This window comes from Salmo salar, chromosome ssa01 (assembly GCF_905237065.1).
Source record: "Salmo salar chromosome ssa01, Ssal_v3.1, whole genome shotgun sequence".
Lineage (NCBI taxonomy): Eukaryota > Metazoa > Chordata > Actinopteri > Salmoniformes > Salmonidae > Salmo > Salmo salar.
This window is the reverse complement of record NC_059442.1, coordinates 99,390,355-99,408,236: the sequence shown is the minus strand read 5'-3', so window position 1 is coordinate 99,408,236 and position 17,882 is coordinate 99,390,355. Positions and strand designations below refer to the sequence as shown.

Below are 17,882 nucleotides of genomic sequence, written 5' to 3'. Positions count from 1 at the left end.
GATGTGCTCAATTGGATTCAGGTCTGGGGAACAGGCGGGCCAGTCCATAGCATCAATGCCTTCCTCTTGCAGGAACTGCTGACACACTCCAGCCACATGAGGTCTAGCATTGTCTTGCATTAGGAGGAACCCAGGGCCAACCGCACCAGCATATGGTCTCACAAGGGGTCTGATCTCGGTACCTAATGGCAGTCAGGCTACCTCTGGCGAGCACACGGAGGGCTGTGCGGCCCCCCAAAGAAATGCCACTCCACACCATGACTGACCCACCGCCAAACCGGTCATGCTGGAGGATGTTGCAGGCAGCAGAACGTTCTCCACGGCGTCTCCAGACTCTGTCACGTCTGTCACGTGCTCAGTGTGAACCTGCTTTCATCTGTGAAGAGCACAGGGTGCCAGTGGCGAATTTGCCAATCTTGGTGTTCTCTGGCAAATGCCAAACGTCCTGCACGGTGTTGGGCTGTAAGCACAACCCCCACCTGTGGACGTCGGGCCCTCACACCACCCTCATGGAGTCTGTTTCTGACCGTTTGAGCAGAAAACATGCACATTTGTGGCCTGCTGGAGGTCATTTTGCAGGGCTCTGGCAGTGCTTCTCCTGCTCCTCCTTGCACAAAGGCGGAGGTAGCGGTCCTGCTGCTGGGTTGTTGCCCTCCTACGGCCTCCTCCACGTCTCCTGATGTATTGGCCTGTCTCCTGGTAGCGCCTCCATGCTCTGGACACTATGCTGACAGACACAGCAAACCTTCTTGCCACAGCTCGCATTGATGTGCCATCCTGGATGAGCTGCACTACCTGAGCCACTTGTGTGGGTTGTAGACTCCGTCTCATGCTACCACTAGAATGAAAGCACCGCCAGCATTCAAAAGTGACCAAAACATCAGCCAGGAAGCATAGGAACTGAGAAGTGGTCTGTGGTCCCCACCTGAAGAACCACGCCTTTATTGGGGGTATCTTGCTAATTGCCTATAATTTCCACCTGTTGTCTATTCCATTTGCACAACAGCATGTGAAATTTATTGTCAATCAGTGTTGCTTCCTAAGTGGACAGTTTGATTTCACAGAAGTGTGATTGACTTGGAGTTACATTGTGTTGTTTAAGTGTTCCCTTTATTTTTTTGAGCAGTGTACATCGACAGGTACACCTCCAATTGACTCAAATTATGTCAATTAGCCTATCAGAAGCTTCTAAAGCCATGACATCATTTTCTGGAATTTTCCAAGCTGTTTAAAGGCACAGTCAATCTCTGTATGTAAACTTCTGACCCACTGGAATTGTGATACAGTGAATTATAAGTGAAATAATCTGTCTGTAAACAATTGTTGGAAAACTTACCTGTGTCATGCACAAAGTGTATGTCCTAACTGACTTGCCAAAACTTTAGTTGTTAACAAGAAATTTGTGGTGTCACAGTATTCTCCTTCGTCTGAGGATATCTCCAAATCACTGTCAGAAAAAGTGGACCAATACACAGCGGGTTGCGTGCTCAACATCATTTTTAATAAATTATGATGTACACGGACAAAACAATAAACACGAACGAACCGGTGCCAGTTTTACAGGTTATACATAAATCTAGCAGTGTAAAATAAAACAACCCACAACCCCAAGAGGAAAAACACACACCTAATATATTACTCCCAATCAGGAACAACGATATCCAGCTGTTCCTGATCGAGAGTCACAAGACTAACACAGAAACAGAACAACTAGAAACTACATACAACACACAACTTCTGCCACGTCCTGACCAAATACTAAACAACTACTCCCTCTGCTGGTCAGGACGTGACATGTGGAGTGGTTGAAAAAACGAGTTTTAATGACTTCAACCTTAGTGTATGTAAACTTCCGACTTCAACTGTATATTAGCATTTTCCAAATCATTTCCAAATCATCAATAAGTGACTTCATTGAGTTACATAATACATTTTTAGATACTTCCGGATGATTTGGACAGGGAGTGTGAAAATGAAAAGACTGACCTCATCATAGTGACGATATTAATAGTGAGATGTGCAATGCCATTTTGTTTCGATATTTTATTTATTTAATTAAAATACGATACCTAGACATTAGCTTTTAATGGTCAATTACTCAAACATTTAAAAATAAAATGGATTTTGACACACTAATCTTCAGGGGGCATGGTGGTGTAAAACGACCCTTTTCCAAAAACATTTATTTGATCGAATAAAAAATAAAATTACAACTGTGCCCACTTATTTCCCTTCAGAGTTCGTATGACAATGATCCACAAGCCCAATTCTTACAAACTTTGCTTTTTTGAGACAGCAATTACACATGTTCTAAAGGGGGGTATTGTCCCCAAAATTACCCTAATCTGTATGTTTCTATTCTGAGGCAAGTTACAATTTATGTAAAATATAAACTTACTAAATATCAACATATTAACTTGTATAAAATATAACATTTCTGAATCATTCTATATGGAGGTTCCATGGCTTTACTTCAAGCCCTGTCTGAGCCTAGTGGAAATGTACCATAATAGAATGATTATAACTGTTTTTTTTGGTTGTTGCATTTTTGCAAACGAGACAAGAGATAGGCCTAATTAAGGATAAGAACATCATCTTCTAGCCTATGTATCAATTTGCATAGAAATATTGCAGAACAGAAGGTTAGAGGGACCTTGAAAGAGGATCAAATGGGAAATTAAATAGAGTGGAATCTTGGATATGCTTGGATTTTATTGCTATTCTTTTAAGTTCCACCCCACCCTCCCTTTGGCATATAGCTTGTGTCAAAGGATGGAACCTTCTTGGGTTTCATATAGAACCATTTTTCTAAGAGTGTGGACGGACACTACATTTCCAATTTCTCTCAGTCAGGAGAGATCAACTTCAACTTATATTGTAACATTCCACTGATTCCAGGAAACTTGCAGTACATTTTTTAGGCCTCTGCCAAGGACATATAACCTTCCCTTGGACCAGGCCCCAGACAAGATACAGTTTTGGGAGGCTCCTTAATTCGGGTGACAGTGTCCTCTTCAGGGTCCCTATATTAGCAAGCGTCTCAGAGTAGGAGTGCTGATCTTAGATTAGGTCTCCAGTGGCGACCCGTCATTCATGGCAAAAAATATCTATATATAAAAAATGTTTCGCCTGTTTTGCATGTTATTTTGGCATTAATACGTGTCACATATCAGTTTGCAAACAATGTAAAAAGAATAATCTTTGAGTTTATAAACCCTCATACAAACATGGTATCTTTTTTTCTGTCTTGAGTAAGGCAGCTCCAAAATGCAGGTGTTGCAGCCTAGCTCAGTGCTTTCTGTGATGGTGGGGCAGCCAGCGGAAAATACAAAGCGTAATGGTTGGTAATGTTCTCTAGATGTGCCTTGATTGGCTCAGTGTTCTGTCACTCATGGGGACACTATGTCACTGCAAAATCTACGGGGAGAGTTCGAAAATTCAAGCCCCTTGGGTGCTGCCATAGAGTTACATTAGAAGTGCCCATCCAAGTAAGCTCAAGGTCATTGGCTACAGATAAAATGTAAAATCATGTTATATCTACAGTAGCTTTGATTGGACTGATCATGTCAACGTCATACTTTCAAAAGCTAGACAAGCAGTCATCACATTGAATCAAGTCGACAATCTATTGGCAAATCCTTTACAATCCTTGTCATATGAAGAGAAATTATAGATAAAATGTATCGTTCCTCATCGGCAATTGGACATAAAAATTACACAAGTTGGAAATCGCAAATTCCACAATGAGTGGTTTGGAAGGAATCAGTGCCTAACTGCAAGCATTGCAAAGCAATCATGAGCCTGCTATTCAGTGAACTGGGTGTGTGGTCCAAGTCTGGGTTTAAGGGTCTCTTTTCCAAGCTTAAAAGGGTAAACATTCAAAACCGTGGGCCAGAAAAGGTTGAATACTATGAGGAATCGAGGTAAGAACCAGATGCAGACTGTCGAAGTAACAATGTTTATTGTAGCAACCGGGCAGCAAAGACAGGTCAAGGCAGGCAGGGGTCAAAAATCCAGGGTAAGGCAAAGGTACAGGACGGCAGGCGGACTCAGAGCCAGGGAGAGTAGTCAGGCGAGCGGGTACAGGGTCAGGACAGGCAGAGGTCAAAACCAGGAGGATGAGGAAAGAGGCTGGGAAACGATAAGAGCTGACAGGAAAAACGAACAAGGCAAACTGGCTTGAACGAACAAGGCGAACTGGCAACAAACAGACAGAGAACACAGGTATACATACACTTGGGATAATTGCATGTGCAATGAACCATAAACAATTAATGAACATGCACCTGTGGAACGGTCGTTAAGACACTAACCGCTTACAGATGGTGGGCAATTAAGGTCACAGTTATGAATAATGTGATAATTGGAAAGAGGGGTGCATGGGAAACAGTGTTTAAACCCTTTACAATGACGATCTGTGAAGTTATTTGGATTTTTGAGAAATTGTCTTTGAAAGACAGGGTCCTGAAAAAGGGATGATTCTTTTTTTGCTGAGTTTATATTATTTTTTACATTGTTTGCAAACTGATGTGACACATATTAATGCTAAAAATAACATGCAAAACAGGCAAGCCCAAAAAATGTGGGGCCCTGTAACGAGTACACTGAGTACAGGGAGTGAGTGTTTTAATAAATAAACAAAACAAACACAAACAACGCACATACATGAAGCAGAGTCAAAATAACCTGAGGAAAGAACCAAGGGGAGTGACCGATATAGGGAAGATAATCAAGGAGGTGATGGAGGCCAGGTGAGTTTCATGAGGCGCTGCTGCGCTTGACGATGGTGACAGGTGTGCAGGATAATCAGCAGCCTGACAACCTAGAGGCCGGAGAGGGAGTATACGTGACAGTACCCCCTCCTCGACGCCGATAAAGGGGACGAACCCGAGGACCAGGAGCCGACCGGTCACATCTGCTGAAGCGCGGGAACCTGTCGAGCCGGCTGGGGCGCGGGAACCTGTCGAGCTGGCTGGGGCGCGGGAACCTGTCGAGCTGGCTGGGGCGCGGGAACCTGTCGAGCCGGCTGGGGCGCAGGAACCTGTCGAGCTGGCTGGGGCGCGGGAACCTGACAGACCGGCTGAGGCACGGGAGCCTGGTGATCCGGCTGATGCATGAGAGCCTGACGAGCCGGGGGAAGCAGACAAGCCTGGCAATCCAGCAGAGGCATGAAAGCCCGACGAGCCGGCTGAGACAGGGGAACCTGGCGATCCGCCTGAGGCACGAAAGCCTGACAAGCCGGCTGAGGCAGGGGTGCCTGGCGAGCCGGCGGAGGCAGGGGGAGCCTGGCGATCTGGCTGAGGCATGAGAGCCTGTAGCAGCTCCCGGACCCGACGTCATTTACACTGGCACAAAAAAACACTGATGCTTCCCTTATGTGAGGTGTTATTCTGTAACGAGTGCGCTGAGAGTCGGGAAGCAAGTACAGGGAGTGTTTTAATAAATAAACACAAACAACGCACCGACATGAAAAAGAGTCATTAACACCTGAGGAAAGAACCAAGGGGAGTGACAGATATAGGGAAGATAATCAAGGAGGTGATGGAGTCCAGGTGAGTGTCATGAGGTGCTGCTGCACTTGACGATGGTGACAGGTGTGCGAGATAATCAGCATTCTGATGACCTAGAGGCCAGAGAGGGAGTATACGTAACAGGCTCCAAACAGGTGGGGCTCTGCCCAACATGCCCTGAATGACGGGTCGCCACTGAGAGGCGCTATGAATGCAAGGACCACCCAGTTTAATATTTTGAAGCTATAGGCTACATTGTTTATTTACAGAGACTCAAACAAGAAAAATATTTACAATAGATTACAAAAAAAGTATTTTAAAACATAAGATTGGTTTATTGACTTAAACAATAAATAACAAGCGAATTATACAGATGAACTTTACAATACATACAGAACTCAGTGAGGTCTCTTGACGCTTTGCATTCCAGAATCTCTTCTTAAAAACATCAAAAATATATCTCAAACGATTTCCTGTTCAAAAACATAATCTTGACCAACAACAACTTTCCTTACCAGCTCACTGTTATCACTTCTGTCTCCGTGTTTAAACAGGTGAATGTAACCAGAAACTAGTTTTGGTTAAAACTCGTTTGAATGTTCAAACGAAGTATACTGTAGCACTGTAAACAGGTCACTTTGTAAAGTCCCACAGTATCATGCCGTTGCATTTGTCTTGCTCATTAACCAACGCTTACATACATCTCCCCAGAATCTCAATTGACAACTTCAACACAACATCAAAATGGATGGAAGCTACAGCCCTAACATTGGCCAGCAATATCAGCATTCAACAAATCAATCAGTATCAAATATTAATGATCATCTGAAAGAATGGGTGGATTTCCCCAAGACCTCAGTCATTGGGTGGATTTCCCCAAGACCTCAGTCATTGGGTGGATTTTCCCAAGACCTCAGTCATTGCTCTACTTGACAGATTTGTCATTGTTGACGTTACACAGGATGTATTTAGCGCCACTCTGCCAAGCCAGAAGATTCTCTCTAGGGGACTTGCCTTCCTGCATGGGAAAAAACACAAACATTCAAATGAACTAAGCATTTGTAAAATAGATCACCTTGCTGTATCAAACATCAATATTCAAATGCACTGTAGGGGGTGCTATGCTCATACAATAGCCACTAATAATCATACCAACCGGAATATACTGAATGAATGTGAAAATATGATAATTGGATGATTAGGGAGTACTAACGGTGTTCTTAGTTTTAAGACTGGCTCCATACATCATCAGCAGCCTGATCATTTTGAATCGGTTTATCCTCACAGCATCGTGCATGGGTGTGTCTCCATCCTGGTTAAAAATAGTTAATAGCAACACAACCATATTACAAGAAGTGCAATGGTGGGTTTCTGAAGCCGTACTGAGATGATTGTATTTTGTCATATTAGGGTTTGAATGTCTTACTCTGTCTTTAGCGTTGACGTCTGCTCCACAATGGATGAGGTGCTCAGCACATTCATAATGTCCAGTCCTCACTGCCACGTGGAGAGGAGTGCTGCGCAGCTGAGAGAAACCAGAGAGAGGAGGAAGTCAGACCACAAAGCATATATATACTGTGCAGCTGAAAGAAACCAGAGAGAGGGGGAAGTCAGACCACAAAGCATCCCTATACTGTGCAGCTGAGAGAAACCAGAGAGAGGAGGAAGTCAGACCACAAAGCATCCCTAAACTGTGCAGCTGAGAGAAACAAGAGAGAGGGGGAAGTCAGACCACAAAGCATCCCTATACTGTGCAGCTGAGAGAAACAAGAGAGAGGGGGAAGTCAGACTACAAAGCATCCCTATACTGTGCAGCTGAGAGAAACCAGAGAGAGGAGGAAGTCAGACCACAAAGCATCCCTAAACTGTGCAGCTGAGAGAAACCAGAGAGAGGGGTAAGTCAGACCACAAAGCATATATATTTTTATTTTATTTATTTATTTCACCTTTATTTAACCAGGTAGGCAAGTTGAGAACAAGTTCTCATTTACAATTGCGACCTGGCCAAGATAAAGCAAAGCAGTTCGACAACATACAAAAACACAGAGTTACACATGGAGTAAAACAACATACAATCAATGATGCAGTAGAAAAAAAAAAAGACTATATACAATGTGAGCAAATGATGTGAGATAAGGGAGGTAAAGGCAAAAAAAATGCCATGGTGGCAAAGTAAATAAAGTATAGCAAGAAAAACACTGGAATGGTAGATTTGTAGTTTGAAGAAAGTTCAGAGATAAAAAATATAAATAATATGGTGCAAAGGAGCAAAATAAATAAAATAAATAAATACAGTAGGGGAAGAGGTAGTAGTTTGGGCTAAATTATAGATGGGCTATGTACAGGTGCAGTGATCTGTGAGCTGCTCTGACAGCTGGTGCTTAAAGCTAGTGAGGGAGATGAGTGTTTCCAGTTTCAGAGATTTTTGTAGTTCGTTCCAGTCATTGGCAGCAGAGAACTGGAAGGAGAGACGACCAAAGGAGGAGTTGGCTTTAGGGGTGACCAGAGAGATATACCTGCTGGAGCGCGTGCTACAGGTGGGTGCTGCTATGGTGACCAGTGAGCGGAGATAAGGGGGGACTTTACCTAGCAGGGTCTTGTAGATGACCTGGAGCCAATGTGTTTGGCGACGATTATGAAGCGAAGGCCAGCCAACGAGAGCGTACAGGTCGCAGTGGTGGGTAGTATATGGGGCTTTGGTGACAAAACGGATGGCACTGTGATAGACTGCATCCAGCTTGTTGAGTAGGGTATTGGAAGCTATTTTGTAAATGACATCGCCGAAGTCGAGGATTGGTAGGATGGTCAGTTTTACGAGGGTATGTTTGGCAGCATGAGTGAAGGATGCTTTGTTGCGAAATAGGAAGCCAATTCGAGATTTCACTTTGGATTGGAGATGATTGATGTGAGTCTGGAAGGAGAGTTTACAGTCTAACCAGACACCTAGGTATTTGTAGTTGTCCACAAATTCTAAGTTAGAACCGTCCAGAGAAGTGATGCTGGACAGGCGGGCAGGTGCAGGCAGCGATCGGTTGAAGAGCATGCATTTAGTTTTACTTGTGTTTAGGAGCAGTTGGAGACCACGGAAGGAGAGTTGAATGGCATTGAAGCTCGTCTGGAGGGTTGTTAACACAGTGTCCAAAGAAGGGCCAGAAGTGTACAGAATGGTGTCGTCTGCGTAGAGGTGGATCAGAGATTCACCAGCAGCAAGAGCGACATCATTTATGTATACAGAGAAAAGAGTTGGCCCAAGAATTGAACCCTGTGGTACCCCCATAGAGACTGCCAGAGGTCCAGACAGTAGGCCCTCCGATTTGACACACTGAACTCTGTCAGAGAAGTAGTTGGTGAACCAGGCGACGCAATCGTTTGAGAAACCAAGGCTACTGAGTCTGCCGATGAGGATGTGGTGATTAACAGAGTCAAAAGCTTTGGCCAGGTCAATGAATACGGCAGCACAGTATTGTTTCTTATCGATGGCGGTTACGATGTCGTTTAGGACCTTGAGCGTGGCTGAGGTGCACCCATGACCAGCTCTGAAACCAGATTGCATAGCGGAGAGGGTGCGGTGGGATTCGAAATGGTCGGTAATCTGTTTGTTGACTTGGCTTTCGAAGACCTTAGAAAGGCAGGGTAGGATGGATATAGGTCTGTAGCAATTTGGGTCAAGAGTGTCACCTCCTTTGAAGAGGGGGATGACAGCAGCTGCTTTCCAATCTATGGGAATCTCAGACGACACGAAAGAGAGGTTGTACAGGCTAGTAATAGGGGTTGCAATAATTTCGGCAGATAATTTTAGAAAGAAAGGGTCCAGATTGTCAAGCCCAGCTGATTTGTAGGGGTCCAGATTTTGCAGCTCTTTCAGAACATCAGCTGAATGGATTTGGGAGAAGGAGAAATGGGGGAGGCTTGGGCGAGTAGCTGTGGGGGGTGCAGTGCTGTTGAATGCAGTAGGGGTAGTTAGGTGGAAAGCATGGCCAGCCGTAGAAAAATGCTTATTGAAATTCTCAATTATAGTGGGCTTATCGGTGGTGACAGAGTTTCCTATCCTCAGTGCAGTGGGCAGTTGGGAGGAGGTGTTCTTATTCTCCATGGACTTTACAATGTCCCAGAACTTTTTAGAGTTGGAGTTGCACGAGCGAATTTCTGTTTGAAAAAGCTAGCCTTGGCGTTTCTAACTGCCTGTGTGTATTGGTTTCTAACTTCCCTAAAAAGTTGCATATCGCGGGGGCAGTTCGATGCTAATGCAGAACGCCACAGGATATTTTTGTGTTGGTTAAGGGCAGTCAGGTCTGGGGAGAACCAAGGGCTATATCTGTTCCTGGTTCTAAATTTCTTGAAAGGGGCATGCTTATTTAAGATGGAGAGGAAGGCATTTAAAAAAAATAACCAGGCATCCTCTACTGATGGGATGAGGTCAATATCCTTCCAGGATACCAGGGCCAGGTCGATTAGAAAGGCTTGCTCGTTGAAATGTTTCAGGGAGCGTTTGACAGTGATGAGTGGAGGTCGTTTGACCGCTGACCCATTACGGGTGCAGGCAATGAGGCAGTGATCGCTGAGATCTTGGTTGAAAACAGCAGAGGTGTATTTAGAGGGCACGTTGGTTAGGATGATATCTATGAGGGTGCCAGTGTTTGCGGCTTTGGGGTTGTACCTGGTGGGTTCATTAATAATTTGTGTGAGATTGAGGGCATCAAGCTTGGATTGTAGGATGGCTGGGGTGTTAAGCATGTCCCAGTTTAGGTCACCTAGTAGCACGAGCTCTGAAGATAGATGGGGGGCAATCAGTTCACATATGGTGTCCAGAGCACAACTAGGGGCCGAGGGGGGTCTATAGCAGGCGGCAACGGTGACAGACTTGTTTTTGGAGAGGTGGATTTTTAAAAGTAGAAGTTCAAATTGTTTGGGTACAGACCTGGATAGCAGGACAGAACTCTGCAGGCTATCTCTGCAGTAGATTGCAACACCGCCCCCTTTGGTCGTTCTATCTTGTCTGAAAACGTTGTAGTTAGGGATGAAGATTTCAGAGTTTTTGGTGGACTTCCTAAGCCAAGATTCAGACACAGCTAGGACATCCGGGTTGGCAGAGTGTGCTAAAGCAGTGAATAAAACAAACTTAGGGAGGAGGCTTCTAATGTTAACATGCATGAAACCAAGGTTATTACGGTTACAGAAGTCATCAAAGAGAGCGCCTGGGGAGTAGGAGTGGAGCCAGGCACTGCAGGGCCTGGATTCACCTCTACATCCCCAGAGGAGCAGAGAAGAATAAGTATGAGGGTACGGCTAAAAGCTATAAGAATTGGTCGTCTGTGACGTCCAGAATAGAGAGAAAAAGGAGCAGGTTTCTGGGGGCGATAAAATAGCTTCAAGGTATAATGTACAGACAAAGGTATGGTGGGATGTGAGTACAGAGGAGGTAAACCTAGGCATTTAGTGATTATGAGAGAGATATTGTCTCTAGAAACATCATTGAAACCAGAAGATGTCATAGCATGTGTGGGTGGAGGAACTGAGAGGTTGGATAAGGTATAATGAGCAGGGCTAGAGGCTCTACAGTGAAATAAGCCAATAAACACTAACCAGAACAGCAATGGAGAAGGCATATTGACATTAAGGAGAGGCATGCTTAGCCGAGTGATCAAAGGGTCCAGTGAGATTCAGACAGCTAGCCGGGCCATAGGTAGCAAGCTGGTGGAAGATGGGAGGGAGGTCTGTTTTTAGCCACCTCGTGCGTTTCCGTCTGTGGGTTAGTGGGGTTCCGTGTGGAAGGGGGGACCAGTCCAAGTTGGCAAAATAGTTAGTTATAGTGGCCCAAGAAAAGTGTCCGATAGACCTATTCAGATCGCAGCCGAAAAGACAGCTAACGATTAGCGGGCCGCAGATGGACGATCAGGTTACGTCGCGACGGAGGGGCCAGTTGGATAACTCCCTCGGGCAGATAACGTCGGTGGTCCAGTCGTGAAGACCCGATGGGGCTCCGCATCGGCAGTAAAACGGTCAGGATAGGTGAGTTGTAGCCCAGGAGACACTTCAGCTGGCTAACTCAGGAATAGCCCAGGAGTGGCTGACGGAACTCTTCAGCTGGCTAGCTCCGTAATAATGTGTGTTAATTCCGTGACCGACGTTGCCAATAGTCACTCAGGTAGCAGCTAGTTAGCTGCAAGATCCAGGTGTAAATGTCCAGAGCCTGCGGTAGAAATCGGGGAAAGGAGAGAGAATAGGTCCGGTATGCTCTGGTCTGAGTCGCGCTGTACAAAAACTGGCGATAGCTTTTCGAGCTAACGGATAGCTGAGGACAGCTAACCGTGGCTAGCTGAACTTCAACGTTAGCCAGTGAAAATGGCTAACCTCTTGCTAGCTTCTGTTGTGGAATTCAGATGAAGTAAAATAATACTTTCTTTTTTAAATTGGTGAGGCGGGTTGCAGGAGAGTGCTTTGAGGTTGAGTTTTTAGAATTAAAAAAATATATATATATATAAAAAGATAAGTGAAGAAAAAATAATAATATGTAAATATATATATACACGGGACACGACAAGAGGAGGGTAGAGGACGTCTGAACTGCTACGCCATCTTGGGAAAAAAAAAGAAAAAAAAAATATATATATATACTGTACAGCTGAGAGAAACCAGAGAGAAGGGGAAGTCAGACCACAAAGCATCCCTATACTGTGCAGCTGAGAGAAACCAGAGAGAAGGGGAAGTCAGACCACAAAGCATCCCTAAACTGTGCAGCTGAGAGAAACCAGAGAGAGGGGGAAGTCAGACCGCAAAGCATCCATATACTGTTATATACACTCTTTACATTGCTCTGTATATATATGGAGGAAAACTCCATATGGAGGAAAACTCCATATGTTTCTAATGTTGGTCATCACAAATGGAGTTTAAGGGCTCTCTGTCTCAGTGATGTACCTTGTCTCTGGAGTTGAACCTCCCTCCTTCATTGAGTAGCAGCTCCAGAGTAGGCAGGCTGCCTCCCCTGCAGGCCCAGTGTACTGCTGTGGCGTCCAACTGGAGGGAGTGGGACATACAGAGTTAGGATGATGACAGTTCCCATCCATTCCGAACCATTTCCCATGTATGCAAATAGAGCTCTGATGAGTGAGTGAGTGTAACAGGGAGAGAGAGAGAACTTACTCTATCTTTCTTCTCAATAGAAGCCCCAGCCTCCAGCAGCCTCTTCACAGCCTCCACATGGCCCTTAGATGAGGCTTTGTGTAGTGCTGTCCTTAGGAACTGTAAAAGAGAGGGAGGGCAGACAGAATTGGCACATTCATTTGGCTGCCTGTTACGTGTCCTATGGCATTGTGAGACTAGGGATATATTGGCCCTCGGCTGCCTGTTATGTGTCTTATGGCATTGAGAGACTAGGGATATATTGGCCCTCGGCTGCCTGTTATGTGTCCTATGGCATTGAGAGACTAGGGATATATTGGTCCTCGGCTGCCTGTTACGTGTCCTATGGCATTGAGAGACTAGGACTATATTGGCCCTCGGCTTCCTGTTACGTGTCCTATGGCATTGAGAGACTAGGACTATATTGGCCCTCGGCTGCCTGTTACGTGTCCGAGGGCATCGTGAGACTAGGGATATATTGGCCCTCGGCTTCCTGTTACGTGTCCTATGGCATCGTGAGACTAGGGATATATTGGCCCTCGGCTTCCTGTTACGTGTCCTATGGCATCGTGAGACTAGGGATATATTGGCCGTCGGCTGCCTGTTACGTGTCCTATGACATTGAGAGACTAGGGCTATATTGGCCCTCGGCTGCCTGTAATTCAAGATTTAGTATCTCAATCAATGTAGCTTCTGGCATGTCAAAAGACTGACTGAGATGGCAGTCCATGTGTCATCATAAGAGAGACATGATGCAGTACTCACATGATCACTGACGTTGGGGTCACCTCCACCTGACAGGTACTTCTCAATCACAAGCAACTTATTCTCCATTGCTGCTTCCAGGAACATGTCTTCATCCACTGTGTCGGGCTGTGTGACAACGAAAAGAGACTTGTTACATTAGCTTAGTGTAGTTTGACTTGTTTGAATCTATTGTTGGCCTTTTGTATTGAATTCCCTCTTCTTGATTATGGTCAGGAATTTTAAGCAAGAGGGAGAGAGAGATTGTGACCAGGAAGTGGTGGGACGTACAATGATCTCTGGCTCAGGTTCTTTCTTGTTCTGCACCTTCCTCTCCCTCCTCCTCTTCCTCAGTTTCAAGATGTTGAAAAGGTCATCCACGGTCTCTATCTTCACCCGGCCTGATTTGTCTGTCTGAAAAGGAACAAGGTATACAGTAGGTCCATTTTAAACGGATGATATGGCTCAGAAGCAATCAAGCATTGGAAGGTGAGTAGAATGTTCAGTGTTTTTAATTGAGTACAAAGCATATGAGGTGCTGTAAAAACTCACATTAAGAACGACAACTGTGATCTCCTCCTGGGTGTTGTTCTCATTCTCCTCTGGGATGAGGTCTTTGTGTGACCTCCGGGCATCCTGTTTCTCCTGGTTGACGGCTGCCTCGTACACACTCTTTGAAAATGCCCCTGACAGGTGCTCGCCTGCCCCCTTTCCCTCACACCTCTTACCAGTGACCTGGGAGAGAAAACAGATTGGAGATGAGATGACCATCCTCATAAGCACTACATTCTATTCCAATAGAGGAAAAAGCAGACTGGAGGACAGGTAGCCATCCACACCAAAGCCTTCCCCTTGTGAGATGTTTCTGTCTTGATCAAGGGCCAAAGAAGGATGGATGTTGCTAATAGAGCAGTGTCCAACTCATTTACAGACTAATCAAAGTGAACCCTGTTAGGTGACCAACTGATGGATTATTTTGGACCAAATGAAAACCATCATTAATTGTAGGATCTTAATTAGAGCCAGTTTGCTACAGCAGGAAAATAATCCTGCAGCAACAGGAAATGTGCATTATTATGTGGATTATAATTAATGGACATTTCTGTAGGGGTTGATACATTTTTCACGAGGGAGAATTGGAAATTACCAACTTTAGAAGCCTTTTAAAACCTCAAAAACACCACTATATTAAATGTGTTTTATTTGATGACTTTATTATTTCATTCCATGTCATCATCTCATCTCTTTGTCAGACAGCCTGTGCTGTCTGATAAGATCACTATTTTAGTAGTTCTTCAAAGTAAATAAGGCATACTTCTATGACTGCTGAATACAAACTATCAATCACTTAGATCTTGTATTTTCAGGTACAGATATCTCAAGAAGCAACTGCTCTTGATCATGCATTCTTCTGTCTCCTTTACAGGCATAAAATAAACACAGACTGGACAAGTAGGCATGCAATGGATTATATATTTAAATAAGAATGTGTTCTTAACTCACTTGCCTAGTTAAATAAAGGTTAAATAAAAACAAATAAATACCTGTATTTAATTACCATGTTTTCTGCACTATGTTGAATGTTGCCTGTTGGAAACTATAACTCTCTACTACATCGCACAGTTTATCTCAACAACAAAAAATGTGCAATGTGTGCATTGAGCTAGCAGAAAAGAACAGAACGAAATGGAATTCTAATAATCGAAGTGAAACGAAAAATTACTGAAATGTCGGTTAATTTCTCAGCACTAACGGCTGTCAAGAGACGACTACTTGGATTCCAATTCGGTCTTATATACCCGTTTTAGCCGAGAAAGAAACCTTTCACAAACTTATCTCAGAATGTAATGACACTCTCCTAAGTGTCACAAGCCTACCAACCAGAGACTGATACTATCAGTAACAACATCCAGACAGCCCAAACCCAGAGGAAATCATCGAGTGCCCAACTGATGCAGAGTAAATCATAGTGACACACGCGAGAAACAACCTACCAGCTTTTCAACGCTATTCAGTCCCATATCTAGTCTGTCTATGTGGTGAGAAGTAGTCCAGTTGCTCAACTTCCAAAGTGGTCAGTGTCAATTCTGTTCTGAGTGAGGCTGAGATCCATCATCTTTTATATAGCTTACGCGCTTGGTATTGGTACCTCTAAAAACAGAAGTCAGGTCATGTTTCCCGCTATTCAAGTGGCACCGCTTACCAGCCCGGGACATGGTGTCGGTTTCCACTAGTTACCACAGCAACAAAGTCAAAATTGGCTAAATTGGGGGAAAACGTATGAAAACTAAAATTAGCTTTTTGGTCTTAATTTAAGGCCAGGGTTTGGCATAAGGTTAGAAATGTGGTTGAGGTCAGGGTTAAGGTCAGGGTTAGGTTTAAAATCAGATTTTAAGAAGAGAAATGCAGAAATAGGGTGTTTATGACTTTGTGGCTGTGGTAACTAGTGACGACCCAAGGTGTCTAGTCAATCGTCCAGCCTGGCATGAGTCCCTGGTATGCGCTGATGTCACCATTGGCGGCGTGTAAAGAAACGAATTCCTAAACTGCTAGACACCTTCAGTCATTCGCACTCTCCTCATATATAAGGCGACATCGCATAATGCCTGCCTAATGCCTAGTCAGATTTACCGGGCGGCGGGTGACAAAACAGCTCAGCTATGTGCTTCCGTTTGTGATACCCACTTGCGTTTGCCAGGAAGAGCTGAGCTGACTTACTCGAGTTTGATATGCACGAGGTCATATGGTAAAAAAAAAAGTACATGGAGAGGTCCTAACGCATATATGCTATTTTAATACAAAAACGAAAACTGCCACAAAAATAAATCAAATCAAATTGTATTTGTCACATGCGCCGAATACACCAGGTGTAGACCTTAACCGTGAAATGTTTACTCACAAGCTCTTAACCAACAATGGAGTTCAAGAAATACAGTTAAGAAAATATTTACGAAATAAACGAAAGTAAATATATATATATATATACAAAAAGTAACACAATAAAATTACATAACAATAAAGAGGCTAGGGAGTCAATGTGTGGGGGTACAGGTTAGTCAAGGTAATTTGTAGTGACTACACATAGATAATAAACAGTGAGTAGCAGCAGTGTAAAAAAAAAGGGTGGCCATTTGATTAACTGTTCAGCAGTCTTATGGCTTGGGGGTGGAAGATGTTAAGGAGCCTTTTGGTCCTAGACTTGGCGCTCTGGTATCGCTTTTCGTGCGGTAGCAGAGAGAACAGTTTATGACTTGGGTGACTGGAGTCTTTGACAACATTTTGGGCCTTCCTCTGACACCGCCTAGTATATAGCTCCTGGATGTCAGGAAGCTTGGCCCCAGTGACATACTGGGCTGTACACACTACCCTCTGTAGCGCCTTAAAGTCAGATGCCAGGCAGTTGCCATACCAGGTGTGATGCAACCGGTCAGGACACTCTGGATGGTGCAGCAGAATAATTTTTGAGGATCTGGGGACCCATGCCAAATCTTTTCAGACTCCTGAGGGGAAAAAGGTTTTGTCGTTCCCTCTTCACAACTGTCTTGGTGTGTTTGGACCATTATAGTTTGTTGGTGATGTAGACACCACGGAACTTGAAAATCTCGACCCGCTCCACTTCAGACCCATCAATGTTAATGGGGGCCTGTTTGGCCCTCCTTTTCCTATAGTCCACAATCAGCTCCTTTGTCTTGATCACATTGAGGGAGAGGTTGTCCAGGCACCACACTGCCAGGTCTCTGACCTCCTCCATATAAGCTGTCTGTCTCATCGTTGTCGGTGATCAGGCCTACCACTGTTTTGTCATCAGCAAACTTAATGGTGGTGTTGGAGTCATGCTTGACCACACAGTCGTGGGTGAACAGGGAGTACAGGAGGGGACTAAGCACGCACCCCTGAGAGGCCCACGTGTTGAGAATCAGCGTGGCAGATGTGTTGTTACCTACACTTACCACCTGGGGCCGGCCCATCAGGAAGTCCAGGATCCAGTTGCAGAGGGAGGTGTTTAGTCCCAGGGTCCTTACCTTAGTGATGAGCTTCGTGGGTACTATGGTGTTGAACGCTGAGCTGTAGTCAATGAACATCATTCTCACATAGGTGTTCGTTTTGTCCAGGTGGGAAAAGGCAGTGTGGAGTGCGATTGAGATTGCATCATCTGTGGATCTGTTGAGGCAGTATGCGAATTGAAGTGGATGTAGGGTTACCGGCGTGATGGTGTTGATGTGAGCCATGACCAGCCTTTCAAAGCACTTCATGGATGCCGACGTGAGTGCTTCATGGCTACCGATGTGAGTGCTACGGGGCGGTAATCATTTAGGCAGGTTACCTTCACTTTCTTGGGAACAGGGACTATGGTGGTCTGTTTGAAACATGTTGGTATTACAGACTCGGTCAGAGAGAGGTTGAAAATGTAAGTGACGACACTTGCCAGTTGGTCCGCGCATGCTTTGTGTACACGTCCTGGTAATCTGTCTGGCCCAGCAGCTTTGTGAATGTTGACCTGTTTAA

General features: G+C 44.7%; 1 protein-coding gene across 1 annotated transcript; it reads right to left on the bottom strand.

Annotated features, from left to right (window-relative positions):
- Nucleotides 1–5,824: 5,824 nt before the first annotated feature.
- On the bottom strand, nt 5,825–15,596 carry LOC106611067 (ankyrin repeat domain-containing protein 1). Its single transcript, XM_014210927.2, has 9 exons — nt 15,371–15,596; nt 13,929–14,111; nt 13,668–13,790; nt 13,398–13,505; nt 12,654–12,752; nt 12,429–12,527; nt 6,937–7,035; nt 6,724–6,822; nt 5,825–6,528 (listed from the first exon to the last, which is right to left on the bottom strand). Exons 1-9 carry the CDS (start codon nt 15,395–15,397, stop codon nt 6,436–6,438), a joined length of 930 nt encoding a protein of 309 aa, XP_014066402.1. The 5' UTR covers nt 15,398–15,596; the 3' UTR covers nt 5,825–6,435.
- Nucleotides 15,597–17,882: the final 2,286 nt, after the last annotated feature.